General features: G+C 42.6%; 1 protein-coding gene across 6 annotated transcripts in view; it reads right to left on the reverse strand.

Annotated features, from left to right (window-relative positions):
• pcloa (piccolo presynaptic cytomatrix protein a) overlaps positions 1-12191 on the reverse strand; it is a 63917-nt gene that overhangs the window by 27694 nt on the left and 24032 nt on the right. For all 6 annotated transcript variants that reach the window (XM_085437091.1, XM_085437089.1, XM_085437093.1 and 3 more), the window contains exons 4-5: positions 7724-7921; positions 86-4169 (exon numbers count right to left, since the gene is read on the reverse strand). In XM_085437091.1, coding sequence (XP_085293217.1) covers positions 86-4169; positions 7724-7921 — 4282 coding nt within the window. The remainder of the gene's footprint in view (positions 1-85; positions 4170-7723; positions 7922-12191) is intronic.

Raw genomic sequence — 12191 nt, forward strand, 5'->3', positions numbered from 1 at the left:
CCATTATTTCCACATTAGCCATGAATAAGTGGAAGCAGTTCAAAGTGACATTTAAGTGACAGGTCTGCAATGTCACTGCACTGACCTGCATCAGAAATCTTTGCTGAGGTAAGATCTACTGCACCTTCAGTTGTGCCACTGAAATTATAGCTGTTTTTACTCTTGTAAATGAAGAGACCAGCCTCTGCTAGGTTAGTATCTGACATAGAAGGTTTAATTCCACCAAACCCTCTCATGCCATAAGGCGACCTGTCATACTGATAGTGGTCGTCACGATATCCAAAGCGATCTTCAGGCAAGGGTGTGGTAGGTTGGTGAGTTGCACAACTTCCTGCAAATGGAAGCTTGTACACAACATCACAACATACAGCTCTTTTCCCTGCAGTCAGATCCACTGGTTTGCCATCGTCTGTGATTACAGCTGTAACCACTTCGGTAGACGCAGTATCCACTGAAACCACAGTGTTGAATGGTTTATTTGTGCTAAGGTCAACAGCTCCTGACACTGTGGTTGTGCCATTAGTTAATCCATTAGCAATACAACTTGCAACAGAAGCGGGTGCAATTGTTACAGGGGTGGCCTGGAGTGTTCCTCCACTCGTACTAGATCCAACTGAGAGATTAATAGGGATCTCAGCAGTAGCATGAGTAGACGGCTGAGAATCAATTGGTCGATAAATAATTTGAGAAACGGGTTCAAATGATTTGTTTTTTGTTAGCTGAAGGGGTACTGAAGAGGTCAAAGAGGTGTCCAAGTTGTCGCGTCGCTGGATTGTGGCAGCACAGGTCACGATGGTAATGCTATCAGTTACTATAGAAACTGTAGATGATTCAGCACTGAGGTTGACCACAGGGGACTGCACTGCACTGCTGTGACGACTGACATCAGTCGTAAGGGACTGATGTCTTGAGTCTGGACCAGCAGACAGATCCACACCACGTGTGGTTGATTCTGGATCCACTTTCATAGTCCTAAGATCTACCACCTCAGAAGGTTGAATAGCCTGTCCATTCTGTGCTGGCAACTGGGGCATAGGCTTCTGCATTGATATTGGGAGACCATTTGCCCTTGGAGCTGGCACTGGTGGTGGTGTCCTTTCATGAACAACAGAGACAGTGGTCCTTTGGACTTCTGTGGTAACCACTTGAGAGATGAGGTTGGGCATCACCACAGGTGGCTGTGCTGAGGCTGATATAGCCTCAATTATATGACAAGAGCTAGATACATGTTTTTCAGGCCCACAAATTTCTTGACTTTCAATGGATTCTGTGACTCGTGTATATGCCAGAGGCACCCTGGTTGTTTGAGGAGGTGTTTGTTGCTGCTGCTGCTGCTGTGAATATGGTTGAGGTTGAGGCTGCTGATGGTGGTATGTCTCAGGCTGAGCTTGCCATGAAGGAGATGCTGGACCAGGGCTAGAGGGAGCATGAGTGGTAACACTATCTACAGGAGAGCTAGGCTGAGATGGCAGAGTGATGACCACATATGTGTCACGAAGATTGCTGGCATATCTTGGAGAAGAAGGAGACTTTGGTGATGGTTGAAACATTTTGCTTTCAGAAGTGGGGCTTAGATTAAGGGCTATGTCACTAGGACCTGTGGGAAGTACAGAGGGTCTTTGTGGATGTGGGGCATGGGCAGGTGATGAAGGCTGTGAGCCAGGCTTTGGTGCAATTGGTGGTTTAACACCATGTCCTGGTTTGTGGCTATCCCCAATTCCAACAGGGATGGATGGCTTTGGGGGTACAGGAGGGGGAACATGAGGTTTGTATGTTGGAGTAACTACTTGTCTTGTAGGTGATGCTTGAGCTGTAGTCATAGTCACTGTCTCTTGCCTTACTGGAGCTGCTGAAGCCTGAGGTGGAAGTGGAACTGGAGCTTTCCTGGGAAACACAGTAGGTTTTGGAGGAGTAGGAGGAGGGAGCGGCGGTGCAACAGGTTCTTCTGTTTTTTCCTGAGAATTAGCCCTACGCAGGACAGTTGGCTTCGGGGGCACAGGTGGGGCAGTTGATACTACACTTGGTATACCAGGTGTATACTGGGGGACTGTAGGCAAGGGTGATACACTGGCAATCACAGGAGCTGATGTTTTTGTAGATGCACTAGTCAAGTCCACAATATCACCTTGGGTTGCTTTGATTGTGGTTTCAGGTTGCTGATCTGATGTGGGTGATGGAACCGTTTCTTTCACAGGCTCAGTTTCCATTGCTGATGAGACATCTGATACAGGATTTTTCTCCACTTCCTTTTTAGGTATAATTTCATCATCAGAAGATAACTCTCCTGAAGAGCACTGCGTTACTTTTAAGTCTGGAATAGGGTGGAGTGCCTTTCTAGATGCAGTGGCTTCTACTTTTGGCTCATGCTGAGTTGGACTTGTTCCAGGAGTCAGGACTCTTTTCATTAGCTCTTCATAGGCAGTTTCAGCATCCAACAATGGCTTCCCATCCATGTCTAATGTTATTGTACTGCTTTTGGAAACAGTAATATCAGCAGGTTGTAGCACAATTTCTGGGTTAGTGCTTTCCTTTTTTGCCTGCATATTTTGGTATTCCTGCTCCAGCTGCATGAATTCCTTTCTTTTCTTTATCATGTCTTCATAAACTTCATCTGGCGATCGCAGCTTTTTGGGCTGAGTGGGAACAGTAATCTTCTCTGTGTCCTCGAGATCAGCTGTCGAATTGTCAATAAGAGATGCATATGCATAATCTTCGATGAGCATGCCTCCATATAGGGACTCTTTTTCTGGCTGAATTTCACCTTTGTCAGCTGTTGGAGACTTGGCCCTCAGCATTATCTCCTCATAGGCTTCATCAGCAGATCTGAGAGGTTTTTTCTGTGGTTTATCAATATTTTGATCATCTGTTGGGGAGTGAAGAGATACAGACATGGGCAGCTGATAGGTTTTCTGGACTGCCGCAATCTTTGCAGCATGGATTTCCAATCCTTCAGGATCTGATTCAATACTGGGTGAAAAGTCTGAGCAAGATGATCGTCTAATCTCCTCCATTTCAGCTTCCTGCCTCTGCTCTTCAGTTGGTGAGGCATCTTCAATAGGGGAAAGGTTGCTTGGCGGTGTCTTTTGATGCTCTCGCCTCCTCTGGGCTCGAATCTCATCTTTATCTTTTTTGGATTTTTTCCCTGAGCCCTTCTGTTTTTCTTGCTCCCTGAGCAGCTCCTCCTCTTCCCGTAACTCTTCTTCCTCAGAAGAGTCTTCGATAGTTGGCAGCATTTGACCAGGTTGTCTGTGTTTGGCTTTCCTGTGCTGTTTACCTTCACCACTGCGGATATGGCTCGGACTACTGCTATCACTGTCCTCATCCAGTGATGAGAGGGATGTTGGGGAAGTTCCAGGAGTGAAGCTGGACGCATGTAGACTGGAAGACCCCTCACCTCTAGACCGATCATCTGGAGAATCTGTCAGGCTTTCCATTTCAGGCTCTCCATCATCATTGGGTATAGACACAGGGCTGCTAGTTGTATTCAGCTCCATAGTTTGGAATTTGCGAACTGCAGTACCACTTTGTTGCTTCCCTTCTTTTGTTTCTGCTTCCATATCTTTGTTTATATCAGGTTTATCCACTAAAGTACCAAATTCCTTATCTTCATCATCTGGGCTTATGGTGCTTTTCTTGGTAAGCCGTCTGACTTTCCCTGTCGTGCCCTTCTCTACAGTTTCTGTTTTCTTTTGTTCCTTTTGTTTCTTCTCGTCCTCTCTGATCTTTCGCCGAACTAGGTTTTCCTCATCAGATTGTGAAGCATCTTCATTCTCACTCATTTCCATTATCTGTTTTCGGATAAAATCTTCATCATCTCCTGACATAGGGCTTTCTTTTCCAAAGCTTTCACTGCTATCGTCCAGGGAATCTGCCTTGACATCCATGGGCACAAGGAGCTTTTTCTTTGTGGTACCATTGCCGTTCTTATCAGAAACCACTCTGTCCTCTTCTGAGCTAGGAGAGTCAGGTGAGAGAGGAAGCACTTCTAATTTACGCCTGGCCTTTAGAGTGTCTGTTTTTTTCTCCTCTTCTTGTGTGGTTGCCTGGGCCTCAAGGATGGGCAGGACAGTGCTTTCTAGCTTTGCTAGGTCTGATGGGCTGGTTGGGCTGCCTTCCTTGACAGCTGCTTCTTTAATTCCAGGCTCTTTCAAGGTCTCCACTGTTTTCACCTGATGAATAAAAAAAACAAACTTTTTCAGTATATATGCTTAATTTCTGACAATTACGAAGACAGTTGTTTTAAATAAGCACAACATGCAAGTTCATATGAATTTAGGAATGACAGGAATGAAAAATGAAGATTTAAAATATATTTCAGGAGTTAATAGGAATGACTAGTGTGGGGTATTTTCGACAATGACCATATGAGAGCAAAACCTTGAACTATTATCCAGCTCTTACTATTCCACTTTTCAGGAATGTCATATGCTTAATGAGTAATCCAAACATTAAACTGTATATTTAACAATTTAGACATACATTGTTTAATTTGGCACAAAATTAAGTGAGCATTTTTATTATAATTAATATCTTTGTGTACTTGAAGTAGATAATCATGGTATTGTAATGTAATGACTCATTGTGTTTCAATGTGTGTGTAATAACATGTCAGCTCATTTAACTAGCTCTTTGGAAGTGTCTACTACTGTATTTCCCTCATTTGTGCTTCTTCTATTTTAACATGTGAGTAATATTGCTTTCACTATCTGTCATTCATTTGGCACAACAAGAAGTCATTAAAAGCAACTCTGATACATCAAATTAGCTGAGGAGGAATCTATTTAGTGTAGCAGCATGTTTTTAAAGAAATATTAATAGTTGGTCCAAGATTATCAATAATTTTATTGCAAGGTGACGCAGTAGGATATATTGTTCTACCAATACTTCATTCAACCTCTAGTAAAACCCATCTGGAATGAACAATTTTTCATTTCCTCCAACTGTAAATTCTTGTTTTGTATTTAAGTTATTTAAGTTTTTTTGTTTTTGCAATGGTCAAGCAGTTCTGAAAGATCATTTTTTCTAATCTACCTCTACATCTACTAAATACTATGGTCACCTCAGAAAGTTCGGCTTCATCATTGAGTTTTTCAAGGGGCTCCTTTTCCTCCTCCACGTTAGTGTTTTCCTCCTTCGGGCTGCTGTCCTGCTCACTTACTACAGAAACTGGGATTTCAGGTTCTGTGACAGGAGCTGAAGATACTGATAGAGGCACACCTCCATTTTCAAAAGCTGTCTCTGATACTTCATCCTTCTTTGATATTGCATCCTCGCCTACATCAAACTCTGCAGTGCCTTCTTTGTCGCACACTGCGTTTGCCTCTGATACTGAAATAGTTGTCTGCATGTTGCCAGCAACAGGTTGTGACTCATCGTCTTTTTTGTCACATTCTGCTTCGTTCTTCTCTTTGATTGACAATTGCTCATCGCCGCCTGTCACAGCTGATGTATCTTCCTCTGCTTCGTGTTGATTTTCAGCAATACTCTTTGTCTTTTGTGAGCCCATCTCTGACTCATCTTGGAAAAGGTTCCCCTCACTGGCTTGATCGCTGACATTTGTCTTACTGGTAACAGCTGAGGATAACGCGCTGTCTACACTTTGCACTGGCACCTCATTGACCATTTGTGGCTCTTCGAAGTCAGGGGGTGGTGGAACAGAGATAACCGTTGCATTGTCAGATTTATTATCTGATTTTAACACCGTGGCTTCGGGTGTGCACTCTTCTTCGACCACAGTCTTTCCTTTCTCCTGTGACTTCTCTGACAAACAGCATGCTGTTTCAATAATGCTCTCCTCAGCTGGCTCATTCTTTGTTCCTGCTTTTATCTTGTTCTGTATATCTATTTCTTCTTTTGGCATTTCCTCTGGAACAGTTGCAGCCGGCTCTAATCCCGTTGCAGATTCCTTCTTGTCGAGAAGAGGAGACGAATTTTCTGTATTAGTAACATTCTGTTCCAGAGGTTTCTGGTTAGTTTCATTATGAACTGTATTCTCCTCATTTTCTTTTTCTTCAGCAGCTTCCTCGTCATCAGGTTTTACCTCAGTAGTTATCGGTACACATGCATTTGTTTTAATCTCAACTGTTCCCTCATCAGCTCCCTCAGGTGCTTTCTGCGCTGTTGTGTCTACCTCATTATTAAGTTCCTGAGAAACTTTATTTTCAGCGATGTTCTCCTCATTTGATTTCTCCACAGCTTTCGTTTCTCCTTCAAACTGAGCAACAGGAGAGGATTTATCTGCCAGATCAAGTAATGTGGGCTCCTGATCTTTTTCTGACTGTTCATTTTTCACTTCGTTTGCCTGACCTTTTCCCTCTGAAGCTGAGACAGGATGGTTTTCTGATACTGCAGAAGAAATTTCAGGTTCTGCACTTGCTGCCTGTTTTTGTTTTAATTCTTCATCAGCTTTATCAGGTTCAGGGACATCAACTTGTTCAACAGGGGACGCAGAGTTTTTCGGTTCTACTTCTGCACTAACATCACTCTTGACATTAGGTGTTGTTCCACTGTCAGGTGGAGTGTGATCTGCTGGAGTAACTTGTGGTTCACCTATCAGGGGTTTCTCGGCTAAAACCTCTGTTGTTTTCTCCTCTTTCACACTTGCAGCCGTAGTATCAGGTTGAGCAGGAGCTGTTTCCTGTCTAACTGCTTCAGGGATCAAAGCAGGCTTTGGCTCAGCTGCATTTGTTGTCACTTCTGGATGCTTTTCTTGACTGGGTTCCACTTTCTTACTATCTGCCAGGGGAGCGGCAGCCTCACTTTGCGTAATCTCGGGATTTGGCTCAGTTTCTGCCCCAGCAGGGTCTGTTGTCTTGTCTAAACCTGCATTACTCAATGGATTTTGTGTCTCACCTTCCACAGGGAGAGAAAGGTCCTCTGTGGGTTTCTCAGAACTACTCTGATGTTGCACAACTGCTGGGATTTCACTGACAGTTGCACTCTGTGCTTGTTGCCCATCATTAGCTATCTCTGTACAGGGATGAGGATGGTCCTCTGATTCTTTCTCAGAGCTACTCTGTTGTTGCTCAGCTGCTGGGAGTTCACTGACAGTTTGTTGATCAGAATCAAATGGCTCTTTCCCTGGCTGAGGGGGATCCTCTGCTATTCTCTCAGAGCTGTTTTGCTGTTCCTCAGCTGGTGGGGCTACATGGGTACTATCAGCTAAACTCTCTGAAACAGGAACTTCTTTCTCAGGGTAGATGGCATTCTCATCTTCTTCTTGTTGTTCTGTTGTCTGTGGTGGGTCATGCGAACTGTTCTCAGGAGGAGGAGTGCTATGATTAGGTGAAATTACCGCACTATCAAGCTCAGCCTCAGGGGGTGCTAATTTGGTCTCAGAAGTTGGTGGGGTTAGGTTTGCTGGTTCTACTACTGGAACCTCTTTCTCAGGGTGAATAGTATGCTCATCTGCTAGTGTTTGATTTTGTTCTTTTGAGTGTAAACCATTCTCAGGAGAAGGAATACTATGATTAGGCGAAATCAGTGCACTCTCAGGCATGGAGTCAGTAGGGGTTGTGGTCACTACTTTGGTTTCAGAAGCTTGTGGGGTTAGGTTTGCTGGTTCTACTACAGGAACGTCTTTCTCAGAAAGAATAATATTCTCATTTGCTAGTGTTTGGTTTTGTTCTTTTGATTGTGAACTGTTTTCAGGAGGAGGAATACTATGATTAGGTGAAATTAGTGCACTATCAGGTGTTGATTCAGAGGGGGTTGTGGGCACTACCTTGGTCTCAGAAGCTGGTGGGGTTGGCTCTGCTGGTTCTACTACAGGTTTGCTATCTACAGCAGCAGGGGGAGGTGTGGAGGAGGGAACAGGACCAGGAGGCTGCTTCTTCGGGGAAGCCATGGATGATGGTGAAACATCTCCCAGCTGGCCTGACATCGCTCTTTGAGTTTGACAGGTGAGGCAAAGCCATTCTTTCTGTAAGACAAACATTAAAAAAACACTGTTAGTAATTTTGCCTGAATGTTTTTACAACCCAAAGTCCAACTGTGTAGCATCCCCTCTTCTTGTGAGGGAAGAGACAATATGCGGCTCTAAAACCAATATATATACCTTTCAGCATTGATGGCTGGCATCAGATGCAAGCTTGAGAACTGATCTGTCCTCTTTAGTCCTCTTAGAGAACACAGCGTCCAAAGAGACTTTTAAAATTCGATTAATCTGACCTGACCACAGAATATTTTTCCATTTTACATCAGTTCATTTTAAATGAGTTCTGGCACAGAGAAGACAGCAGTGTTTCTGGATCATGCTCACATATGGCTTCTTTTTTGCATGACAGAGCTTTAACCTACAGTTGCGGATGACACAGTGAACCACGTTCTCAGACGGAGATTTCTGGATGTGTTCCTGAGCCCATGCAGGGATTTCCATGACAGAGTCAGGCTTGTTTTTAATGTTGTGCCTTGTTCCTTGCCCACATAGATTTGTATACTGTAAGCTATTCAAAGTCTTTACAATTTTGAGGAACAGTATCCTTATTATTAATTGTTCAACAATTTAGAAACTGTTTTGCAGGTTGGTGAGACTCTGCCCAAAAGATGCTCTTTTTATCATTATAATTCTAACACTGTGAAACAAAATGTTTCTGCACATTTAAAATGTCACTGTGACAAGTTACCCTGTGACAGTATAACTTCTATTTTCAAGGGGAGCTTTTACTTTTGTGGGACTTAAGAGATAGGTCCATGCATAATGCATAGTAATGGGACCAGGGGTTTACCAAGGCATGTCAGAAAGGGTTGGGTGGCCGATGCAGACATTTATGAGGCAAACTAAGCACAGAGACTGCATTATTATAGGTTTTGCTGTGTATGTGTACAAGTATATATGAACATAAACAGTGCATCTGTATCAGCAGAATTTTTGCATCTGTTGTCATCAGCAAAATGTTAATTAAACACTTCAAACATTAGCAATTTCAGGGGTACTGGTTTAATTTACCAGTTACCTAACATGGAGGTCCAAGTTTGAATCCACCCTGTTACTATTTACTACTGGGGCTGGGCGATATGACCCAAAATTCATATCTCGATATTTTTTAGCTGGATGGCGATATAAGATATATATCTCGATTTTTTTTTTAAAGCCATAAGTTAAGAACAAAAAGAGAGTTCCTAGTCACACTGTGTCACAGATGTCACACGGGCACTTTTATTTACATACAGCGTAGATGTACATGAAGAAATTACTCAAAAATAAATTATCAGCATTTATTAACCCTTGTGTGGTGTTCGTATTTTTGTTACTCAGCCAGTGTTCATGGGTCTGGTGGACCCGCTAGAGTTTTGGCTTTCCAAATTAACACTATCAAACAATTTTATGTTAAATTACTCAACAGATGTTTACTTCATCCCAATTACAAGACATATGAACAGCAAACATGGTTAATTTTTTCCCTTTACCTTTGTTAGATCACATTTATGAATTAATGTGCTTCTCGTTTTTCTTTTATATAAAATGTTATAAATAAATCAGTTATAATCAAGTGGAGTGAGTGGAAAGACACAACACATTTACACGTGAAAAAATAATTAATTGTTTAATTTTTCTTTTGAAAAAAACTGAACACGGGTCTCACAGACCCGAACACCATACAAGGGTTAAATAATCATGGTCCATAAATAAAAGAAAACAATGTTGTTTTTGTGCATAACAAAAAGCTCACAATTGTGCAGTCAAAATGTAAACTAATAGACGCTGAGCATAATAACAAAGAGACAGATTTCACAGCTGCACCACGTCTCTGAACAGGTGCCATTTGTGGTCCTTATACACACACAGTACGTATCACTCCGCGAGGCTCCTCCCCGGTAGCCGTAATCCTCCGACAATCCATCAAGCGGTGCAGCTCCGTAGCTTAGCAAAGTCATACTAAAACATTTTTTGACAGATTGCTGAGCGCTGTGTACCACATAAAATCGGTTCGCGGTCAGTAAGCACAACCAGAATTCATACATAAGGCGCGATTTTTGAGAAAATGAAAGGATTTTAGGCCGTGCAGCCCCTCCGGGCTGCATGTCGTTAGCGCGGTTAGCTCGCTAACACGTTGACGCCGTCCAGCCCCACGCACGGTAACTCGCTAACAGAGATTTTCCTCTTTTATCTTGTCATTGCCTGCAGGTTAAGCTATGGGGGAGGGGGAGTTGTGTTCAGTGAAGGAGAGGCGAGGCCGAGTAACGTTGCGTAGAGACAAAAGTGGACGAAAGAGAGGCAAACCTGCGGCTCCACAAGTATAATTATAACGTAACATAGACTATATCGATATAAACGATATTGTCACATCTTATATCTCGTATGAAAATATATCGATATTTTTAAAAAACTCGATATATCGCCCAGCCCTATTTACTACATATCTTTCCCCCAGCTTTCCTGTCTTCTCTCCACTGTCCTATTGCAAAAAAGCTCCCTCCTCACCCCCCCTTCCTACTTAGCTAGCACGTTTTCCAAAGATCCTCAGCTTCTTAAATATGTCATTTACCTTCATTACATCTCTAATATGATTGTGATACACAAAAAACTGTAAAGAATTTTTTTTTGCAATATTTTCGCAATAACTTCCTGCTTAAAATTGCATGGGATGTAATTCTGGAAGACGACACGTGCTGACATAACTCTAACTTCTAATGTGTTGTCTCTGAGCTCCAATAAAGCTCTGCTGGAATGCCAATCCTATTATGGCTGGGTTGTCCTGGGCACTCATGTAAACAGAGGACACTTGGGGAGCAAGGAACTATTTAATGTAGGGACACAAGACCAGAACAAGTAGTCTGGAAAAGCAAAAAACAAACAAACAAACCACAAAACACCTCATTTCACATTTTGCCAAGTGCACTGATATTCTTCTGTGAACCTCTCTTGTGAATGTCTTCGCCTGGCTTAGCAGCAGGGTTTATGCTAAATTCATAAAAGATCACAGGCTGTATGCTAAGCCATGCAGCAGACAAGCCACCTCTGTCCAAGCGCAGACAGAGAGAAAGAAACAAGGAGATGGGAGGGGAGGAGAGAAGATGACAGAGGGAATGTTGCAGCAGCACAGTCAGATTAAATAAGACATGATATGCCATGTTTTAGACCTTGCCTATAAAATAAACCTTACTCTTGTACCGTACTGTACACTTTACCCGAAATGACAGTTGGGTATTGTAACTCACGAAGGAACAATATTTTAGTATATATGAAATAGCAACTCAAAAATGATATTACTGCATGTGTGTATGTCCAAGTATTATCCATTTGACCTCTTCTGTGGGTCCCTGCTCAAACAACTTGAGACAGGAGCTCCTCCGGCTTGAGGGCTGCATCAGTTAAACCAGAGAGGGCAGGCTCTGATAGCTGGAGTGATGGCCGCCGATAGGAAATGCAGGAAATCAACTCAGACTGTCGGTCAGCCTCAGCCACTTCACAGCCAGTCATCACCAACGTTATCAAGACATCAGAGCTGGAACACCTACAGCTATTACTGCTCCTTTTAATACACTTACTGTAATCATTGTGTCTCTTATAGCTAGTGAGATAAACCAAACCAAGCCTTTTAAGCCTTGAATCACTGCCCCATTGAATTAAATGTGCTAATTTTATCTACAATACAACTCACTGGCAATCTCAAATGCAGTTCCGATCTTACCTCTAGCTTTATACAAAACTAGACAAGGCAACTTTGTCACTGCAGATGTCAGAACCTTAATACACATCCCGGATGTCCTTTGGCCCCAGAAAATATGTAGTGAATAAGTAACTTCGGTATCTGAGTTTTGGCTTAGCATATGCCTGACAAAATGAGCAACTTGGGCTCTGGTAAGTAACAAGGGACAGAGTATTCTCAAACTTATTTAGCAAAAGAAAACTAGAAGTCAGACTGTAATACTTCATTCACAGTCATCATCTATTTCTACCATCAGGAAAGATTTCTCACGGGTCTCAGCAAAGTCATCACAAATTCTATTTACAGGGTGATGAAACAGCATCTAAATTAGCAAGAATCTTACACTACTCTCTGAGACTCACCACGTAATCAAGCCATCTCATCTCATGGTGAAACCTGAATTAGTCACGAAAGCAGTCTTTGTGTACTAGTGCATTTAGACTTGTGTGTAATGGACAAACTGGCCTCAGACTGTATGACAACTGTATATCCATGTACATGAAAAATGATGAACATCAATCGACAGCTTCCATTCTCTGA

The sequence above is a fragment of the Copadichromis virginalis genome, linkage group LG17, assembly GCF_057382275.1.
Source record: "Copadichromis virginalis isolate Kocher_CV1m ecotype Utaka linkage group LG17, C_Virginalis_male_GT1.1, whole genome shotgun sequence".
NCBI lineage: Eukaryota > Metazoa > Chordata > Actinopteri > Cichliformes > Cichlidae > Copadichromis > Copadichromis virginalis.